General features: G+C 39.6%; 1 protein-coding gene across 1 annotated transcript; it reads left to right on the top strand.

Moving 5' to 3' along the window:
* The first annotated feature begins 7,714 nt into the window (after window positions 1–7,714).
* Window positions 7,715–20,245, top strand: LOC123410796 (3beta-hydroxysteroid-dehydrogenase/decarboxylase-like). The gene is made up of 8 exons (XM_045103736.1): window positions 7,715–8,086; window positions 17,018–17,107; window positions 17,208–17,341; window positions 17,636–17,794; window positions 18,716–18,838; window positions 18,912–18,991; window positions 19,499–19,706; window positions 19,793–20,245. The coding sequence occupies exons 1-8, from the start codon at window positions 7,837–7,839 to the stop codon at window positions 19,859–19,861; spliced, it is 1,113 nt and encodes a 370-aa protein (XP_044959671.1). The 5' UTR covers window positions 7,715–7,836; the 3' UTR covers window positions 19,862–20,245.
* Window positions 20,246–23,641: the final 3,396 nt, after the last annotated feature.

Below are 23,641 nucleotides of genomic sequence, written 5' to 3'. Positions count from 1 at the left end.
CTGATACATAGCATTCAACCTTGCCATATATTGCCCATGTTGTAGGTGTGAAATATTTGTTACATATGAAGCAAAATGAGTGAATCTACACTCTAAAGTATGTCTATATACATCTGTATGTAGTCTTCTAGTGCAACCTCTAAAAAGACTTATATTTAGGAACGGAGTGAGTAGTCAATTTACTAAGCAGGGATCAATACTGTCAATGAACCATCTGTCTTGTGATTTGTTTCAGCTGAACTGCTGTAAGGGACAGGCTTGCATGCTAAACATAATTTTGAAGTGAACCAAAAGACACCATTGCCTTTTACTGCTGATTTTGTTGTTCTTGATGTTTGCTGTGTGGTTATGAAGTTATCAGATTTGATTTTAGTTGCCATTATGCACTCAAACTTTATGTGCTCCCTCTATCTCTATTGCAACTCATTCCATCAGCTTCGCTTCTTATTAGTTTCCCCTCGATCAAGAGTTCTCTGTGAATTTTTTAACGGCTTGTCTGAACATCATTCAGTCACAGTGTTCCATAAATGACCCATCACCCATTTGTGTCCAGTTTTGTGCACCGGTATTGTTTTTTAGGCTGTTTTCTTTTAGCAATTCCGAAACATCTTTATCATGTGCATACTGCAGTTAACTTGTCATGTCTCCAATGTGACATCGTGTTCCTCTTTTTTGTCATCATCGATTAACATGAGAACCATTTTGCAGGAAAGTTGCACAGGAATGTACACTAACTAAGGTTAATACCAGGAAGGGAGTAATGCTGTACCATCACCTGCGATCGCTGTTGTTCCTTGCACCTGCTGGGGTTCCAGTTGAGCGGCTTGTTAGGCCTCCTTTGGTTCATAGGATAAGATTATCATAGGAATAGGAAACTTGTAAGAAATGATATGACATGTATCTCAAATCCCGTGAGTATGAATAGAAAAAGAGATGTCATTTGGTTCACATCATAGGAATTTTTTCCATTGAGTCTACTAGTCTAGGCTCATGTTTATTTCCCTTTGAAATGTGAAGGATAGGAACCAATCCTATGTAAGAATAGGAATCCATTCCTATGAACCAAAAGGCTCTAAAAGAAATATTCCTACAAAAATGTTATCCTATAAAATTCCTATGAAATTCCTCCAAACCAAAGAAGGCCTTAATCTCTGAACCTGTCGGGGTTCCTTCTTCAGAGTATCTCTTGATGCAACTCAACTGACCACTGTCGTGCTTGAATTCATTCCACCGAGGTTACTTTGATATGGACATGTACTCGGCACCCTTTGCGATTTTAATGGCAAGGCGGGATTTTTGGAGCGAGGAAAGTAGAAAACATAGTGATGCCATGCAACAATTCTTATGATTGTTGTCACATAGGGGACATTTTGTGCTAGTACTTGCAAACTGGGTTCTCCATCGAAGGAAAAGATGATGTCCAGGGTGATTATGATTCAGCAAGCATGCTAATCTGAGTGATGCCTGCTTTACCAGATAGGTATCACTAAGTAAAAAGTACCACAAGGGATCCGGATGGATGATATATTGGGTGGGCCGTCGTCAGCCCGGGCAGCCAACCAGCCCCGGGCAGTATCTATTTATAGCATATATATTTGAAATTTACACATTTTTCTGAGGAATTTCCATACAACATACTTAATTTGGAGTTAAAGTTTGAAAGATATGATTTTTTCAAAGCATTTGAATCTATCAAAAAAAGAAAGCAAACATTAGAAACAGAGTAGCCGGGAAAAAACTACAACATTGTGCAGCCCATCAGCTAACCGACGCTTGGGCCAGTCAACTTTATCCTACGTCAACGAACATTGGAGAGAAAATGCAGAAAAGTAAAAGAGGTGGGATTCAAACCCAAGTCTCCCATGTGGAGAGGTGAGGCTCAAGCCACTGAGTACTTGGATGATTATTAATAACTTAGGGGGTAATCTCATGACGGACGGGCAGAAACCCTATCCCACGTTTTAATAGGTATAGATATAGATATATAAATATTATGTATTATTTTCATTTTTTAGTGCTATTTGTATGGTTAAATGATTCAGACGGACAAATGGGGATAGACCCACTCCAGTCCGCTCAAAATAATCCAGTGTGTTTGGAGATGCTCTTAAGGGCTAGTTCTTTTGAGCCATGTTGTGGAAATAAGCTTTTGTGAAAATAAGCTTCACATAAGAACGGGATCTAGTATACTCCCTCCATTCATAATATTATATGACATGCATGTCACACAAAGCATATCATCGAATTCATATGTAAAAGGTGTTTGTGATGATATAATGAGTACATTGCATTGCAGAGCAATTAGTGGAGCAGTCAGTGCACATACATAGCGCTGGATTGCATGGGCCAATCAGGTGCATGCGCTTACTTAGACAGCAGACATGTTAATAACTGCTGCCAGCGTATTTATACCGCTCGAGCAGAGTTGTTGGCATTTGGTGGTTGGGGCAGTGTGATAAAGGCTACCAAATCCGAAAATGGAAATAGAATGCGCGCAGATCTTGTCCATGGTCAAAACTCGCATGATCCATGCATGATCATGCCCACGTCCATATGTTAGGTACTCCCTCCGTCCACATATATAGTGCCTAATAGGCCTTTTGAGGTAGCCTTTGACCAATGGTAAAACTATTAATATATGAGATGTATGGTATAAAAATTATATCATCACAAACTCCTTTCACATATGAGTTTGAGGACATGCTTTTTGTGACATGCATGTCATATAATATCATGGATTGAGAGCGTATACCGGATGGTACAATAATGAAATATGCAAAAGAGAGTGCATGAAAATAATAATGAAAACATGTAAAATAGCCGTGCCATAGAAAATAAATCGTATGGAAAACTCAGCCCAACCATGAAAAATAATTTGACAAAATGATATGATAATTCTATTTCAAGATTTCGAAAATAGTACCCGATATCGAAGAAAAAATAATTTGAATTGGAAAAAAAAATCAACCGTGTCCAAATTGATCTTGTTTTGAAGATTTAAATATCATGATTACTAATATTAAAACAGTTTGTCAATTGGATTTTTGTTTAAAAGATATAATAGATACAAATTACGTAATCAGACTGAAAACACATGGATGGATGTGGGATGTAATACCACCTTCTTACTTCAAACATACCCATTAGTCACTGTGTCGTGGGGCTCTTTACTAGTTGTCCGACACGTCACTTGGTTGGGTAAGGAATTAATTGGATTGAATAAGAGAGAGAAGATAACATGGTGTATATGTCTTAGCCAATGGTGTTTTTACATAATGAAGCAGTACCTGCACACATCCCCAGCCAATTTGTATGACATCACAGTACCCGGTAGATGCCGATCGAAACCGGTAGAAAACCCACTCTCAGGATCGGGTAGCTTCTAGCTCCAGCTAGCTAGTCAGTCTGATCGATGGAGTTGAACTGAGGAGTAACTGCTGCTAATTAATATACTCCCTCTGTCTTAGTTTACACGACCCGTGGTTGAATGGTTAGGAGTACTCTAGTATCCCCTGCTCATCAGAGTTCAAGTCCCAGACTTGACGTTTCGTGCTTGCATTTTCCTGGATTTATTTCAGGTCTTCCGGCAATGTGCTTTCAGCGGGAGGAGACGTTCCGTCGACAGCGAAGGCGTCAGTGGCGACTTCGTCAATCTCAAGATGATGTGCCGGCTTAGTCTCTCGGAGGTGCTCATAGGTATAGGGTATGCGTGCATGCGTTCATAGGGATGAGTGTATGCTCGTGTATGTGAGCGACTTCGATTGTACTTTGCTAAAAAAAGACATATGTATAGTTTTAGATCATTAATTTGACTAACAAAATATACATTATATATCATAAAAATTATATCATTAGATTCTTAAACAGACGTAGTTTTTAAACATACATTTTTCATCACATATAATATAAACTTAGCTAGCTAAATTGGTAATCTAAAACTACGTGCATGCCGTGTATACTATATTGGGTCAGTGGGACAGTGGACATAACTGCTAAATATATACAGTATATAAATGTACGGTAGCGACATCAATTGTAGAGCATGGTTAGCTATAACTTATAAGGTTAACTGCTGGCTACATACGATATTGCCATATCATATATAATAATCGCTTATAATCACTCATACAACAGGTTAGTTATAAAGTTGACTACAAGAGTTTTTTTTTTATTTTCTCTTTATCTCTTTATTCCTTTTTATTACATTTGTTTAACTGTACGCGTATAGCTAGGCTCTTGCATGAGAGCCAGTTTCATCATTATTTTCATGTTTCTTTCCTCTACATAGGAAAAAATGTCATGTAAACGGACTATAAATCCATTATTCTATTTGCTCGTATAAGACAATACATATAACTACAAAATACAAATGTGCGGCAACTGCACCAATCGCACTTCCTCTAGTTCAGTCTATAAGTCGGGCGCAAGGTTTTAGATCCTTGATTTGACTAACAAATATGCATAATATGCTATCAAAATTACATTTTGCTGACAGCCAGGCTACTAATCATGTTTGTGTCCACGGCAAACATTGCAGCCTGCATTTCGTTATTTTAAGAACGATAATTGCTCATGTGTTGTGCCAAGATATAAATATTCTACTAAAACATCCTTTGATTTACCTAATCATATTAAGAGGATAGGATTTTGTATTTGATAAACACTCATGGACACCTTTTCTGTAACACCGTTGGTTTATCAAAGATAATATAATTTTATTTTTGAAGTAAATAATAGGTGGATAGTTAGTTGAGGCAGTTTTCAGGAAAATCGATAGGAAGATGAGAGATGGGGGGGGGGGGGGGTCTAAGCAAGGAGGAATGGTTGAAACGTATGTACTGCTGGACGAAGGAAGAGGGGGACATGCATGACCATACTTTGTTAAGAGAGAAGAGAGAAGATAGCATGTTAACAATGAATGTAACGACGAGTGAGGCATTTTGAAGATCGGGCTCCATGAAGCTCATTTTATTCAAAATTCAAATAAATATTTCAAAGCTTCAAAATTTTCTCAAAAAAGTCTACGTGTTCATATGGATGTACTATGTTTTTATTACTCCGCGTCTATGTTTTCCCCGTTTTCTTCGAACTTTGCCCCTGATTTTTCGGCTTGTCACACAGCAAATGCTGGTACTACTATCCAATACTTCCTTCGTCATGGTTTAGAAGACACTGTTAAATTTACGTGTATTTTTCATAATAGACAAGGTTTAGGACACATTGCATTTACTCCTTGCAGGTAATTAGTGTTCCGTTGTATTATTTTTATATGCATGCGTAGTGTGAATGTTATTTTTCAGTCCATCTTACAGCCAATCAATAATCACCTAGGTTCGAGAGAATTTTCAAGCACGTCTTCTAAATCGTGACGGAGGGTACATTGCATCACAGTGCAATTAGTGGAGCAGTCAGTGCACATAAATGAGCGGGTTAGTGGCATGCAGGGCAGCTGGGTCACATGGGCCAATCAGGGGCATGTGCTTACTTAGGCTAGTTTTAATGGAAAGTAACTTAGACTAGTGTCATGCATATGACACTAGACTATATGTATTACCTTTCGTAGTGGGTAGCAACAAATATGTAGTATCATGCAAATCTTCATTAGTTATGATGTACATTCATTTTGCCTTGAAGTGTGTTATGTCATGGTAACGTATAATGTTATCACAAACATCTCTCTTTTCATTAACTATTTGCTACATAAGTAAATTATCCTTGGTTTGTTATGTTCCTAGCTAACTTACTCCCATTATGGCTATAGCCTTATAGCATGTTGGTTTCAAAATGCTACTCACATGAAAGCAGAGGTACGACGGTCCAAGAAAAACTCGGCGACATGCTCCTTGGTATGTGGGTTCCAAGCTATGCGCGGAGAAAAGAAAAATGGGTGAAGTTTTATATAGTTATATAAAGTTTCACATTGAGAAAATTTAACATGAGAGCTACACAAAAAGACAAATGTGTCCGTTTTAAATAGTGAATCTCACATATTTGTCTTTTTCCAGATCTCACCATAATGTATATCATCAGCAAACTTTACAGACATAAAAAATACATCCATATGAACATGTGCAATTATTTAGTGATTTTTGATAAAGTTCTAAAAAAACCATGGAGCCCGAGCTCGGTTTGCATTTTCGCGTAATGACCAATTTTTATCTAGTAAATATGGCACATTTTTTTATTGTGGGTCTTAGCCCAGCTACAACATTTAGGCTAGTTCGTCATTCAGCAAAATATATAGTACTTAGTGACGAATGTCAATCTAGGCAAAAATTTGAATTGAATTCCAGTTACTTCGGCGTATAGGGCGTGCATATGCTTCTGGTCAACAATTTTATTAACAAAATATACACTGTATGTGACAAGAAAAATGTGTTTAGAACCTTCATCCATGTATAAATATAATGATATATTTTGATGACACATATCAATTATTTGGTTACTTGTTAAATTGATGTCTAGAGGCAATTACAATCCCCATTACACCCTTTTAGAAAGAGTATTAAATTTTCTTATTAGTAGAACATTCATCTTTCTCGCCTCTTTTCACTTGGTCAGATCGACAAAACCTAGACACACAATTGCACAATTTGTTATCTATTCCCTCCGTTCGCGAATATGAGTACTTCTAGCTTTTGTCCTAAGTCAAAGTTTGTAGTTTTGACCACTTTTATTTGAAAAGTAGCAGCATTTATGGCACTAAATTAGTATCACTAGATTTGTTTTGAAATGTGCTTTCATAATATTACCAAGTTTATGTTATATATGTTACTACTCTTTTCTATAAAGTTAATTAAAATTTTAAAACTTTGATATAGGACAAAAGATAGAAGTACACTTATTCGTGAATGGAAGGAGTAGTCCGTATGTGATCAAACAGATTGGGCGCAGATTTTCTTTGCGCCCTATTAATGCTATATATAGCCCACACAAATTAATATACCGTGTTTGTGGCGGGTGTCCTATTAATACTAATTTATCATTCACTTTCTCTTTCAGTGCTATAGCACGCACAAATTAATACCGTATTTAATTCGGGCGGGTGTCCTGTTGATGCTAATTTATCATGGGTCGCTTTCTCAATCATTGAAGCTGGTCATGTTGGGAGTAACTTAACTACTTGTAACATAATGTATCCCAAGGTAATTTTTCTTAGTATGTGGCAAAGTGTTAATGAGGAAAGAGGTGTTTGTGATAACATAAATATGTTTAAATAACATATCGCACCGAATACAGAATAAGTCAATATTTAAATAAATAAAGCCTTGCATGACACCATACATATGTCACTATTCATTATGAGACTGTTCATAGTGGGAGTAACTTCACTAGTAACATAAGGTCTAATTAAGCAAATTTAGGAGATAAGCTACTGGAATTGGAAAGTTTCTTTCATATGAATTTAGGGTAATGATATATACATTTCTCTCATCTTATTAATGTAGTGAGGCCACTCACCATGGGGAGTACCATACTTTAACAACATGAATATTATATGAACTTATTAAAATTGTCTAGTTAACATACATGATGATACTTCTCTTCAGGTAGCGTGATATACTTTGTCCAGCATGTGAGCAGCCCATGTGCGGTGCAGCATACGACTGTCTTGGATCAGATCGACCTACCATTAATTAATTCTCTTGCATATTTGGTAGGAGTATTTCTATATACTCCAGTAGATTAGGTCACTGGTACAGCAATGCAGAGTCGCACATGTTTAAATTTGCCGGCCGTGGCATAATGTTGTCCACCTAACGGCCAGAAACGCACGACCGTTTTAGCATTTCCTTCCTCGTCGTCGATCTCCTTGCATTGCTAGCGCGCGAATGCATGGATCCTTCACCGGCCAGCCAGGAAGCACGTCGGCTATGCGCGGTGACCGGCGGCCGGGGATTCATGGCGAGGCACCTCGTGGCGGCGTTGCTCCGCTCTGGAGATTGGTGTGTGCGGATCACCGACCTCGGCCCCGACGTCGCCATGGAGCCTGCCGAGAATGATGGGCTCCTTGGCGCCGCCCTCCGCGACGGCCGCGCCGCCTACATCTCTGTCGACGTCTGCCAATTGGCCCAGCTCACAGAAGGTACTCCTGTTATGTTTAAAAAATATTTCTAGTGTAGGTACTTCTATTATTTTGCCATCTTATTTTGTCAGAAGGCATTGCTAGCTTCCTTGCATTTTTCTTTATCTCCAACTCAGACATTTTCTGAGTTCATAGCTTCCAAACACACTTGAGTTTGAATAATGTTTTTGCTCCTTTATGAAAAAAGTACCAAATGTACACATGGTATTTCTTCCATCTTTTTCTTGGCTTCAACATGCAAGTCGGTAGTTTTTTTCCGTTTCATTTTTGGCCTCCGCATCATTGCAATGCATATAACAAGTCTTGATAATTATTCAATAGAGTACAGACCAAACACAACCACTGAACAAACCTTTAAAAGATAAGAAATAATAAACGCATACGATGAAGTCTTACTCATTCCAGATCAACGCATTCATGCAGGGATAAATCCCCTTATGTCATCGTCATTACTCCCGATCATAGACATTCTGAAAATGGATTTTCATTCTGATTGCAAAGATCAGTCGGTGAAGACTTGTAAAACATAAATTACATAACACCTTTAACAAGATAACACCACAAGTGTGTTGCTGCTGAGCCTAGCCAATAAAGGCCAGAACAAAAGTTTTTACTCCGGACATGAAGCGTAGCATCTTGATGACGGGTCGTTCCATAGTCGCCTCCTTTAGTGCAACACACTTGAGTTTGAATAATGTTTTTTTTCCTTTATAAAAGTACCAAGTGTACCCATGGTATTTTGTCCATATTTTTCTTGGCTCCAACATGTAAGTCGGTAGTTTTTTTTTCTTGAGCTCTGCATCATTGCGATACATATAACAAGTCTTAATAATTATTCAACAAAGTACATACCAAACACAACCACTGGCCAAACCTTTCCAAGATAAGAAATATAAACACATATGGTGAAGTCTTACTCATTCCAGATCAACGCATTCATGCAGGGATAAATCCCGTTATGTCATGGTCATCACTCCCGATCAGAGACATTCTGAAAATGGATTTTCATTCTGATTGCAAAGATCAGTCGGTGAAGACTTGTAAAACATAAATTACATAACGCCTTTAACAAGATAACACCACAAGTGTGTTGTTGCTGAGCCTAGCCAATAAAGGCCAGAACAAAAGTTTTTACTCCGGATATAAAGTGTACCATCTTGATGACGGGTCGTTCCATAGTCGCCTCCTTTAGTGCACCAAAAGCCACTAGCAAATTGGTGGGGCGTGTTTCCACCTTAGAGCATCTACAACCCAACCCTCACATGAGCCTTCATACGTCCACGGACGCGTCCGATCAAGGACCGGACAGGAGAGAGAAGAAAAAAGTGATCCAACCGACGTCCTTATATGTCCGGACTGTCCGCGAACCCTAATATTCATCTTAAATATGAAAAAGATATGGGGATTTACGAACGCGTCCGGTCAGTCCGCCACATAGGATGCGACCCATCCCGCACCATCTTTTTCTTTTCTTTATTCATTATTTTATTTCTGTCTCTTTCTTTTCATTAATCACGTGCAAGTGACCGAACATATGAGAAAGAAAATGAGAAGTGTGACTACACAGACGGATAAATAAGAAACATGCCCAGTCACTGACCGAACGAGTCCACGGACGTTTGAGAGCCCCGAATTTACAAGTCGTGGCTGAAGATGCTCTTAGACCACCGCCACGGCCGTTAGCTAGACACCCATGTCTCCGCGCAGAATTCTCTTTCACTCCATACCAACACGAGTCACGCTGCGGCATCCAGGTCGTGCCGGTGCAAGAAGCTGGCGCCCTTGCCCATCAGCACCAAAACTTTACTGAAGGCGCCATCAGTGACTGCGACACGTGACCACCACCGTCGTGCCTAGCTACAAATACATTGAGAAGCAACCAGATGCGCTATTGCACCCCTTGATATCTTTGTCATGATCGTTGAGGGCCACCGCCCGCACCGTAGTGACCAGCGGAGGCCGCCACCGCCGCCATTACAACCCGCTTCGACCTCGTCCATGATGTTATGTGTGTATCGTCGGTAATGCGAACGTCAGCACCATGAGCCACTCCCAGATTAATTCCCGGTGATCCAATGCACCAATCCATCCCACCCCGACGGCCCTAATGGTGACAAACTAGAGCGCGAGTTAACTGTTGTTGAGTATCATGAGGAGGAACCCTTCGATCAGCGGCCAGCGCCACCCCGTGGCCGATGAGGGAGACCACATGGACGGCAACTCGGTCATCACCGCTTCCAGCGGCGTGCTACCGAACTACGCATGGCTTTGCTGACCTGACAACGCTTGTGGAGCACGACCGGCGGCAGTCATCCGACGGCCCGGCACATGTAACTCCGTGCGCTGTTGTAATTGCCGAGGAGTGCGGTCGACGATGTTGGATAATCTGCTCACATACATAGTTTCAGATTTAGCAAGTTTATTTCTCTGAATAATTCTGACTGTAAGCGTGTGCATGTGCACGTATGGTTCAGTCAGTGTTTTAGTTAGTTATAGTTAGCTAGTCTTCTGTTTGTCGTAGAAATCGCCATGGAATGGCATGGATCATGCATTCCTTATTGCGAGCGGGTAGGGCTCTGCACGATCGAGCATCGTGGGATGGTACGACATGTAAGCTCGACGAGGGTGATCAATTCTTACTTGTTTTCAGAAGCTCGTTGTGAGTTCAGTTAAATAAGAATAGCGTCAGAAATGCTGCAGTACATTAGCAGCACAAAACTCTTGCCTATCTCGTTCGTTTTCTCTCCCGATCGATCACGCTAGCCGGTTCCTGCAACAACATTTGGCATCAAAGCGTCGATGGTGTTCGACCCATTCCAGACGTCGGCGGTGTCTCGGCGCACGGAGTACGAGATCCTGTTGTACATGGATGAGAAGGGCATCGAGTCATATGTGATGCGACTCAGGATGATCATTGACGATCTCGAAGCCCTTGAGAATCCCGTGGACGAGCACAAGCCATCCTCAAAGTGCTCCGGACGGTGCCTTGACCGTACCGTGAGATGGTGGTGGCGACCGAGTCCCTCGCTGACACCAAGCAGCTCTCCCTTGTCGGGCGACTAGCTTCTCTTTTGGTCGTCGAAGAGCACGAGCACGAGCAAGCACCTGCGTCAGGCGACTAGCTTCTCTTTACACGCAAGAGTGGTAGCTCGTCAAGCGGCAGCCGCGGCCGCGGCAACGAAAAGTTTTTTTTTTCGAACCGGGCTCCCCCCCTTTCCATTATAAGGCATAATGGAGATACATAGTTTTTCTCCGAGTCAGAACAAGAACAAGGGAAAGAGGGAGAAGCGAGTTCAGGGCAATACCAGAAAACCCACCGTCTACGCCTGTCATCAGGAAACAGGAACACAAGATTATGGAGCGAAAACCTAGTATCACCCAAACCTACCAGAGACTAGGAAAGAAAAACCACCACCAAGTATCACAGTCAGTTCCGTTCTACCACAAACAAGACCAGAAGTCACCAGTACTACAATAGACCACACAGGGCCAGTAAAACATAAACAACAAAAGACCAAATGGAACACCAACATCAGTGCATTCTCCACCAGCTTGATCCACAGCCCAGCAGTTCACCACTCATCCCATTTGTCGTCTCCCTTACCCTGCTCGCTGGATTCTGGCATTGGAGGTCCACAGAGCAGCAACAATTGCGATGTATTTTCTTTCAGCATCTCAGCACCTTTTTTAATCACCTCAGCCATTTTCGACTTCTGCAGACCTGCCCAATATAATATAAAAGCACATGCTATGAAAACAATTTCGAAAGGACTATTAATCCATTTTTTTTCAAAGGTAGCACGGTTGCGCGCCAGCCATATCGCCCAGCATATCGCAACAAGGCCAATAGTATAAACATCATTACACGCAGGCAAGAATGCATTCATCCATGCATAATATTGCCACATAGAGTTAGGTCCACACTCAGTACCCAACATTGAGCCCACCGTCCTCCAAACTACTCTAGCAACAGGGCAAAGAAACATCAAGTGCTGGGCAGACTCCAGCTGATCACAAAATGAACATGTTGGGTCCCCCTCCAGTGTCTTTTTTTCAATTTGTCTCTAGTTAGAATGGCTTCTTGGCACAATTTCCACATAAAGATCTAGATTTTCAAAGGTATTTTTGTCCCCCATATCCATTTATAGTTAGAGCCAGCCAAATTTCTCTCTAGCCAGCGATACATAGATCTAGTAGTGTATTCCTGAGAACTATCAAGTTTCCAGTAGATTTCATCATCTTTTTCTCTATCCATCTTCTTCACAACATAATCTTTAAGCTCATTCCATTCCATGAGCATATCATTGGTAAGCCTTCTTCGAAAGGAAGAACAAGGATTCATAGAGTCAACTTTGTCTACCGTATTATTCTGATCTATACAAATCTCAAATAGATCAGGAAATTTATCTTTCAGAATGAAATTATCACCCAGATCACCAAACCAAAGACTAGCAATATTGCCCTTGTTAACCTGAATACCTCTACCAGCCATATAGTAATCTTTCACTTTCAGAAACGCTTTCCAGCAGGGGGAATCACTGGCTCTCTGTTTAACTAACGCATCAGATGATTTTTAAAAATACTTGGCCCTCACAATGTCCTGCCACAATCCTTTCTTTTTATCTAATTTCCACCACCATTTGGTCAATAGACTGATGTTCTGCTTTCTCAAGTCCTTGACTCCAAGCCCTCCTTTCCCTTTAGATCTACAAACTCTTCCCCATTTCACCATATGATACCCTCTCTTCTTGCCATTTCGATGCCAAAAGAACTTTCTCCTAGGTTTATCCCATCTCTCCAAGGTTGACTTATTAATCAAAAACATAGACATATAATACGAGGGAATATGTGATAACACTGCATTAACTTTGATAAGCCTGCCCCCACTAGATAAAGTCTCACTTATCCAGGATTCACCATGGTTGACAAACTTATCATCTACAAACATCCAATCACTGCCCTTGAGGCCAGCGTAGCTGACAGGGACACCCAGGTATTTGATAGGAAAATTTCCAATTTCGCAATTAAACATCTCAACATATTTTCTCACAGTATCATCATCAGCCCCAACTGAAAAAATATCACTTTTTAGAAAATTAATCTTCAAGCCCGACATGATTTCAAAAAGATACAGCAAAAGCTTGATGTTTAACACTTCCCTAGGATTATCTTCAAAACAAAGGATGGTGTCATCTACATACTGCAAGATGGCAACCCCGTGTTCTACCAAATCAGACGCCAAACCTGTAAAAAGACCATTCTCCTGTGCCTTAAGGACCATTTTGGTCAAGCAATCAGCAGCCAAGTTAAACAGAAAATGGGAAAGGGCAACGGAAAGCTGAAAGGGCAGCAAGGCAGCGGTGGCCATGGCCAAGGCACACGCGGGGCAGCAGCGGTACGGTGGCACCCAAACAAAAGGGCGACTCTCGCTACCGCGGCATCACAGGCCACTGGGCAAAGAAGCGCTCCAAGAAAGCAAGGGACCGTGAGCAGTAGGAGCAACACGCGAACGTGGCGAAGGTCGGTGTAGAGCAACCTGGTCTCCTGCTCGCCGCGACTGCACAACGGCCGGTGCCCGAGGAGATCTTCTTGAACGAGGCGCGCATCATGTGGCTGGTACCTTGACCCAGGTGCCAGCAATCAAATAACGGGGCGCCGCGACATGCTCGCACAGCTGGACGAGTCCGTGCGTGGCACGATGCGCTTCGGTGATGGGTCTGTGGTGCAAATCCGCGGACTCAACGTGGTGATGTTCTCGTGCAAGGAGGGTGAGCACGACACGCTCTCGGACCTCTACCACATACCCCAGATGAAAACAAGCATCGTCGGCCTTGGCCAGCTCGACGAGCATGGTTGCAAGTCTGTGATCGAGGGCTGCGCGCTCTGCCTCTATGACAGACAGCGGATGCTGCACAAGTAAAGCGGACGGGAAATCACCTCTACGCCATGTCACTGAACCTGGCCGCGCCCGTGTGTGTCCTGGCAGGCGGCGTCGACACGGCTTGGCGTTGTCATGCACACTTTGGGCATATTCACTTTCGAGGACTGCACGATCTGAGTGTGAAGGCAATGCTGCGTGGAATGCTGGCGATCCAGCACGTCGAGCAGTTCTGCGAGGGCTGCACCATTGGAAAAACGCATCACACGCCGTTCCCCCACGCATCGGCGTACCGCACGGAGCATGTGCTTGATCTCGTCTATGGCGACCTGTGTGGCCCTATCTCGCCGGAAACATTGGGAGGTAACAAGTACTTCCCGCTCATTGTCGATGATCATCGTAGATACATGTTGGTGGAAGCTAGTGCTCAGGGCCAAGGAAGAAGCGTTGAGATTCTTAAGGAAAATCAAGGCAACTGTGGAGATGCAGAGCGGGGCAAGCTCACGGCGTTCCGAAATGACCGTGGCGACGAATTCAACTCGAATATGTTCACCGCTTACTGGGAGGAGCTGGGCATACTAAGGCACACGACGGCGCCGTACTCACCGCAACAAAACGGTGTCGTCGAGCGGTGAAACCAGCGGATGGTGGAGATGGCCCGCAGGCTTATGAAGAGTATGGACGTACGGAGCGTATTTTGGAGCGCTGTGAACTGGATCATGCACTGTGTCGACGCGGGAAAGATAACCACTTCCTGCTCGTTGGAGTCTATGTTGATGATCTGACCATCTCCGGTACCTGTAACGATGCCTTTAGGCAGTTCAAGAAGCAGATGTAGGATTTGTTTCAGATGAGCGATCTTGGCCTTCTAAAATACTACCTGAAATTGAAGTGAAGTGGTAGAATGGTACTTCCTCTGTCACAGTTTAGAAGGCATGTATGTGTATCTAGATCGTTAATTTGATTTATATAAAATATATTGTTTAACATAAAAATATATCATTAGAAAATAGAACATCTAAAATTTCTAATGATATTTTTTTTGTTATACATGTCTCTCATTAAGTTTGTCAAATTGACGACCTAGATATATGTGACAGACTTATAAACTGAGACGGAAGGAGTAGAATCATATGTGAGTCGTAGATGTGAAATCGCCTCCCCCTGAAAAACAGATCTGGAGCTTTCTTCGGATGTGCAATCTCCACACGTCGATAGCTTTTTTTTAGCATATACGTTGATAGCTTTCTACGTACTCCTATATCGTAACAAGTTAGAAGCAAACATAAAAAAAAAAGCTAAGATATGCTATAGACAAAAGCGAATCTATCCAATTCCTTGTTTAGGTAGCATAGGAAATGATTAAATGTGATCTAGGTCATGTGGCCTTCTCCAACCAAGGGTAAATAGTCTGTTCAGCGGGATAGACAATATTGATTCCGATTCTATCTCTACCAAGGGCAAAAATGTCTAACGAAAAGGCATTCAACAAGTGAGTACTAAAGAGTAATTTAACTAATCAACATATTGGTAGATGATTTCTTTTATTTCCTAGGCCATGTTTGGAACCACCCAGATTATATAATCCAGTTTTTATAATCTGTTATGTCTTCAAACATGACAGATTATGGTGTAGATTATAAAAACTAGATGGACAGATTATTAAAAACTCATAATCTACTCTACACCAGCTAAAATCAGATTATGGATTGCTAATGACCCATTATCCTTGTAAAGTTGGAGATAATTACATTCCTACCACCACCACCCTCCTCTTAAAAAAAAACAAAGGGCAAACAGGTCATTATGCAATGTAAAACCTGGATTAGTTTATATAATCTGGCCTCCAAACATGTCCACCTGTATTATTTTTATAAACCAGATTATATAATCTACCTTCATAATCCAGATTATCATAACCTATTGTGGTTCCAAACAGGGCCCTAGTTTCCTCATCCTGAGTGTTAGTGGAAGTCGCCAGAATCCACCAATGGATTTATCTCCAATCATGGATATGGATGCATCTCCTACCATTCATGTACCTCTTTGCAAAGATAAAATCTATTTCAATTTGGTGCATCTTGATGCCACTAGGAAAACCTCGGCGTTATCCCAAGAGAAGCTTATGACACTAGTAGAGATAATTTATATTGAGAAATCATCAATCCTAGCGGAGCTAATGGAGAAATCTGGCCCTCAAAATTGCCGCATCCTTTGGAATACGGATGGTGCCGGCGATGCATCCGAAAAGGAAATGGAGAAGAATATGATCCAAAAACCTTAAGGGTTCTCACGTCATTTTCTTTAAAAGATATTAGATTACCGTGGGAAACTTCCAAATGTGTAATGGTTACACATTATTCAAGCAAACCCTTTGATGACTTATAGGCTACCTTGCTCGACAGAGAGTGTCACTAAAATGGAGACGAACCGGAATCACGTCCGATCTTGTTTCTTGATTGGGTAAAAAAGGTATATATATGAAGTTTGTTCTGTTCCTGTGTGCATCTCCCTTATGGGTAAATCCCTATAATAAAGAGACAACTTTCCTGTAGTTTATGATTTGATGTTACTGTTTTGATTTTCTCTCAGCAGAGGACCTCTTTTAATGGATCTTCTCTTGTTCCTCAATCTTCGGAGAATATGGCATTGGATGACAGCCGAAGCTCCAATAGAAAACAGCCTCCCGAAAACAATTGTCTGCTACGTCATTACGATTTTTATCTTCTCATCCTATTTAGTTATATATATGTGATCATATTGAAATAAATCCACATGTATAAATTATTATACGTTATTTGTGGCGTTTGTACACTTATAAGTTAATAGTTGGTCGCGAGCTATGCCCGATAGCGCAGCTATTTGGCGCTATAGTGACTATAGCTAGGATAGCGGCAAAAAGTGACATAGCTTCGTTTTTTATCCTCCAAAAATCGATATCGTAACTATAGCTAGCAATTTAAATCATTGATCTCTGATTCTTGACTAGAAGAAGATCTTGCTTAAGTTTTAACCACAAGAGTTATTGTACATTCATGCCTTGTGCACTACAGCTTTGGAAGGGGTAGAAACTGTTTTCCACACTGCTGCCGCGAATCAGATCAATAACAACTTCCAGCTCCATTACAAGGTCAACGTCGAGGGTACGCCATCTTAGTTAATCTTTTGAACATCAACCAGCAGGTAGATTCAAGTTAAGTATTCATAAAATAAATATCATTTTTCCTGTTATCTCGAGCACAGGGACAAAGAATGTCATCGAGGCTTGTAACACATGCAAGGTTAAGACACTCATATACACTAGTTCCAGTGGAGTTGTATTCGATGGAGTTCATGGCCTCTTTGATGCAGATGAGTCAACACCATATCCAGATAAGGTTGCCCACCTAATTGAATAAATCAATTAAAATTTAGTTGCTTGCTCGTCACTCCCTCCACTAGGTCGTCTTTAACTAGCATTATACTCCCTTCATCCTAAAATAAGTGACTCAAAAATGACTGAACTTTGCACTATGCGTAAAGTTGAGTCATTTTTGAGTCACTTATTTTGAAAGTAGTATATATCACTAATTCTAGTTTCAAATTAGCTTCTCCATAGCATATTTTCCTTCCTTCTCTTTATACAAATGGCACAGTACGTATGGCTAACCTCGCGGCTTTTTGGTTATCAGTTTCCTGATGCATACACACAAACCAAGGCAGAAGCCGAAAAACTGGTGATGAGAGCCAATGGAATAGATGAGCTTCTCACTTGTTGTATACGTCCTGGCAGCATCTTTGGTCCCGGTGACACGCTAGTGCCAACTTTAGTTTCTTACGGAGGAATTATGGTAAGTACATCTATATTGCTGATAATATGATAAGATCGCCAAAAGATAGTTCTAAACTAGATATTTTCAGTAATCTTGGTTTCCTACCTCTGTTAATATATGGAATGTTTTGGATAAGTTTACAACATGCAACCCTTATTTATTGCTTCCTCGTGAATATTGTTGTAAAAATTATCAACCTCACACACCGAGGTAGGATGTAGTAGAATCATAACATACATCGTGCTTCTTCCAAGAACATGGAATGGAATTAGACTTATTTACACATAAAAGGGCCATAAAACATTATCAAAATGTGTTAATTCGAGGAAAACTGGTTGAACTAAGACAATTAGCAGTCTTCCATGCTAACTAGGCTTGAACCATAGCCAACTAAAAATTAGCTGGCCATCAAAGTTGTCAACCACACATACAAGCTTAGACACACCCTCGTCTGTCTTCCTAGTAATACCAAACGTAGTCATCTTCATCCATTGCAGGAAATCCCCTGAGTATGCACCCCTATGACCGCTCCAGTGGAACCAACATGATTACCAACCCATGGATACATGGTGGTGAAGACATGTCTCAAGGCGTAGTAGATCCGGGTCACACTACTAAACCTATTCGGCATTTTTGGCAATGTCACTACAGATGGGTACAACCACGGAGGGTGCCTCAATAATAGGATACACACTTGTCATGTGAAGTTTGTCTTCATTTAAAGACACATTTTTTTTTTCATTTAAACACACACACACACACGTGCACACACACACACACGTGCACACACACACACACACACGTGCACACACACACACACACACACACATGAATATTATCTAAATTCATCTAGTTTTTCAAAAGAGAACTTTAGATACAACTGGATTTATATAGTTGTACTCTAGTTTGAAGCACCTGACCTACTATTTATTGTTGCAGATCATTATTGGTGATGGCAAGAATTGTGATGATTTTGTATATGTTGAGAATGTGGTGCATGCTCATATATGTGTCGAGAAAACTCTTTCTACGGAAGACAATGCAAAGAGAAGTGGAGGCAAAGTATGTGTATTTATCACTGAGTAGGAAAAATGTGATTCACCTTATTATACTCATGACATTCAATTTTTTATAGGCCTACTTTATAACTAATATGGAGCCAGTGAATATGTGGGACTTTCTTTACATGGTTTTGGAAGAACTTGGATACAAAAGGTGATAATTCCCTATTCCCTTGTAGATCTTACTATATCACTTCCATAGTTCACATCTTAACCTCTTTTATCCACAATATATCTAAGTCACTTTAACATGCAGATACATGCATGTAGAATATTATGTTTTTGAACTATGTCTACTGGTCATGAAAGAAAATAAAGTGATCATCGTATGCCACCAACATCACACGTTCCTACATTTTCACGCGCAAACAACATTTTTGTACTTATTCAAAACAACTGAGACTTAAGGACATTTTATATGTTGTGGATTGGTTGTAGAACATAGTACATGTCTATAGCTACATGTACATGTGGTCTTGAATTTTGTAAAGTAAATAGTCACATTTCTTGATTGTTATCTTTAATTATAGTGTATATGTATTAAGCTATCGAGCAACATAATGTTACACTAATAAGATATATTTTTGTTAGGAAAATGGTATATTTCGTCTAATAGGAGTAATAATATATCATATTACTAACTAATGGCACCATTTTGCAGCCATTTCAGACTAAGAATCCCTTTATGTCTTCTGAAGCCGATAACATTTCTGGTAGACTGGAGCTACAATAATATATTATCTCACTATGGAATGCGTCAGCCTCACATGCTAACATCCACAAGAATTAAGTATGTGACTCTCAATAGAACATTCAACTGCAACAATGCTGTTGAACAACTTGGTTACAAACCAATAGTGTCACTCAAGGTTGCTACTTTAAATTTTGTTTGTTCGATTTCTGTACTTTGTATTTTAATATTTTTACTAACACCTTTTATGACCTACGGTGTTAGGAGGGAGTAAATATGACTACCGAATTCTACAAGTGCTTTAGGGCGCGAGATATGCACATTTCTATTTGAGAAGGGAGAGGGTGCACAATTCAACAAATGCCAACCCCTACACCCAACAATGTCTAGATATATATCTTTTTATCTGAAATCGAAGTGTGTAGGCGATATTGAACCATAATAAGATTCACAATTTATGGTACCTATCAACATGAATTCCATATGAAGGAAAACATATACATGTAAAAGTTGAAATTGATTAATTTGTTGTGTGGTCAATCCTACCATTCTTGAAAACTTTTGGGACTAGAAACTACTAAAGGCGCTCTTGGTGTGAAGTCAAGTTTAAAACATGATTAGGATCTTGCTAGTCATGAAAAATGGCATATTGTTCAACATAAACAAGTTTGCATTTATATGCATTCAGTGTATGTGTAATGTGCTATTTATGATAAAGAGGCGATTTCCTATGCATGGTGGTAGCTACACACCCTTTGGTATACGTGCCATTTTTGAAATACGAGGTGTCGGGTTTCAATGGCATTGACACAAGTGCATTTGTTTTGTATATGGATGACCTTTTCTCACTTTTATTAGTCTTTTTTTTACCTTTTGACACAATTATCTTTTTGTTGTGTAGAAGGGGCGTTTCTCACTTCTCTCAGTCTTTTTTCCTTGCCTTTTTGGCATAATTGCATGTTTGCTTGCCTGGCTGGTACAAAACCATGATATTTTCACTTTAGAGTAATTTTTCATATTTCAAAATAATTTATCAAATTAATTGTAGATAAAAATTGGGGGCATGTGTAGCTACCACCATGTGTAGCAAATTATTTCTGATTTATGATAGCTGACACAATGAAGCAAGATCCTAGAAGCCTATTGTCTAGCTACGATTGCTTATATCAAAATTAAAGTTCAGACTTTGAACCCGTGTGAAGCCTTAGGAAAGAAGTCAAGCTTTATTTTGCACCACATCTCATACCTTCCTTGTTTTGAAGACCAACTTTGTGCCAATGATTGTGTGCTTGGCATCATGTCTTTCTGCCAAGATCGACACTTGCTTTTGGTGGAATTGTATGAGTGATGACTGAGCATGACATAGAAATATAAAATCAACACCCCCTTTTATGTTCCGAATACTGGAAGAAAATTAAAAGCATCATACATACATACATACATACATACATACATACATAAGTGTCCAATATCACATGTGTCTAGAAAATAAGACGACTCCTACCTGATGATGGGCTAACACTATTGGAACGTCTACGGTTGCCAATGTCACCCTGACGTCAAACGCCGACAAGATGCAACCCTCAAAAGACATCCAATGTGCAAACACATCTTAACTTATCACCTAGTAGGATGGGGGACTCTTTAACTCTCAGGATAATGTGGGTTTGGTTTACCTATGAGACTAGTCTACCATATGTGAGTTTGATCTTTTGCAGTTTTGACATAAAGCATGGGAGACTTTGAGAATGTAATGATCTGCAGTTTATAAGAGAATGGAAACTTTTTTGACAATTGTGCACTTCATTCATGCATACAAAAGTTTGGGTAAATTTCAACTTTTTTTGAACTTAGGAGAATTTGGGATGGATTGTAAATTTGCGCATGACCCTTGCTGAATTTTCAAATTTTAGATCACAATTCAAATAACATAGGCCATAGGGATCATATTCCAAATGTACAATTCAATATGAATTGGACATTGACTTAAACAAACCAATATATGGTGAATAATTGTTAATAGGACAATAATATGAAGTAAATATATAAGTCATACAAAAAAGGAAAATATTTTTTCTTTTTCATTACGTTTCGTTTTATCTTTTCAAATTGACAACTATTTTCTAAATTTGCTAACATATTTAAAAACATGATTTTTGTCAAATTCATGAATTTATCACATATGTGATATTTTTTCAAATTCACAAACTTTATTGAACTCATGAACCTTTTAAAAACTCATCGAACTTTCTAATGTACAAAGATTTTTTTTTCAAATTTGTGAACATTTTTTATTACATGAATTTTTTTATTTCACCAATTTCTTCAAAAACAATGTTGGCTTGTTTGTTCGTCAGCAAAAACCAAGGAAAATGTGGAACTAATGATCTGTGGAGCACATAGCAAATCATTTGATCGAGAATGTCAAAGAGTGGGTGTCGAGGTCGACAGCTTGGATGAGTGTCGTGCATGACCCTAAGCACTTGACCATGAAACAAATAAAGAATATTGCATGAAGTTTGGGGTGACATCGTTTTAGGGAAACTGGCTAGCAGATGCATATGGGTAATGCATGTGGAGTTCATGTTGATCGGAGTACCTTCTCTTGTGTTGCCACATGTTTCGCTGAGCATTCGAGAGCATAAGATTCCTTGGAACCTGAAATTGGAGAGAGCATCAAGAGTTCAGGACGAGGGGACTAGTTAACCAACTCACAAGAAGAAGCACGAAAATCATTAATTCATTAATTAGTTGGGCCAAGAGGCATACGTGTAGTTCATCGATTGGGCCTGCACAAGAAAATGTGCGATAACCCGTGTGTATAGGACGCCGGTGCGATAGAGGATGGGGTCATATGTATTGCTTGTTGCAAGGAAAAGCCACCGCGTCAGTCAAACCCTAGAGTACGTGGCCATAGCATAGTGATGCACACTCTATGTGGTGGCGATTGAGTAACTAGGTCGCTCGCTTGGTGCCCCCTCCCCCGCCCCAACCCCCTTCCCCCAACAAAATATACTGATGGCGGTCGAGTTTGCTTGACACACGCATGAGGTTGTTGGTAAAAAAACGCACGAGAGAGAGAGCCAGCATTGGTTTGAATTTTTCACAGTGTTATTTACTTTAAATATTTTAATATTAGTAAAACATATTCACTACATTTTAGACAGTATGGCAATCTGAAATTTCCATGAATTCAAACAAAATTTATGCATTTAAAACAAATTCGAAAATTCAGCAGGTATTCATATATTTAAAAAGTGTTTGCGGATTTCAAAGTATCTGTGAATTGAAGATGTCCATGGAGAATTTTAAAAATGTTCTCATATTTAATTTTTTCCCGAATTTTCAAAAAATATTTCGGTATTTGTAAATTTTTTGTGTTGAATTCAAAAATATGCGTGACTACAAAAATTGTTCACTTTTAGAAAAAATGTTTGTGAATTCAAATTATTTTCCCCTCAAATTTTCAAAATGTCCTCATATTCAAAAACCTGCCAAAGAAGTTTCCCAAATCCAGAAAGGAATGAAAAGTACAAAAAAACGAAAAGAAAAACTATAAGACCGTAAAGAAAAAAAGATAAAATAAGAGGAAATGAAAACACCAGTAGTAACCTTGCAATTTATTTTGAATAATAGGAACCTTGCAAAACCGCCAGAAGGTTGCTCTACCAATCTCACAACCTAGTGCTCACGTGTTCTTGGGCATTTCCTATTTAGCACTACAGACGTCAGTTAACATGCAATTTTTGTTAACTGACGCCTGCGAAGTTCGTAAATGGGCCCGCCTATATATGCACCCGTTGATTTATTTTTAAATTGTATTAACTTTTTGAAATATCGATGAACTTTCTTTTAAATTTCAACGATTGTTTTTAAAGGTTAATGAACTTTTATCTGAAAATAGTTTAATTTATTCTAAGATTTTACAATTGTATAACTTTTTTGAATATCGATGAACATTTTTGAAACATATTTTTAAAAATGGATGTATTTCTATCAAAATTGATAATTTCTTTTAAGATTTATGATTGTATTTTTAGTTCAATGAACCTTTTTGAAATATACTTCATTTTTTGAATTTATATTAACTTTTAAAAATTTAATGAACTTTTA

The sequence above is a fragment of the Hordeum vulgare genome, chromosome 7H, assembly GCF_904849725.1.
Source record: "Hordeum vulgare subsp. vulgare chromosome 7H, MorexV3_pseudomolecules_assembly, whole genome shotgun sequence".
Classification (NCBI taxonomy): Eukaryota; Viridiplantae; Streptophyta; class Magnoliopsida; order Poales; family Poaceae; genus Hordeum; species Hordeum vulgare.
This window is presented reverse-complemented; position numbering and strand designations above follow the sequence as displayed.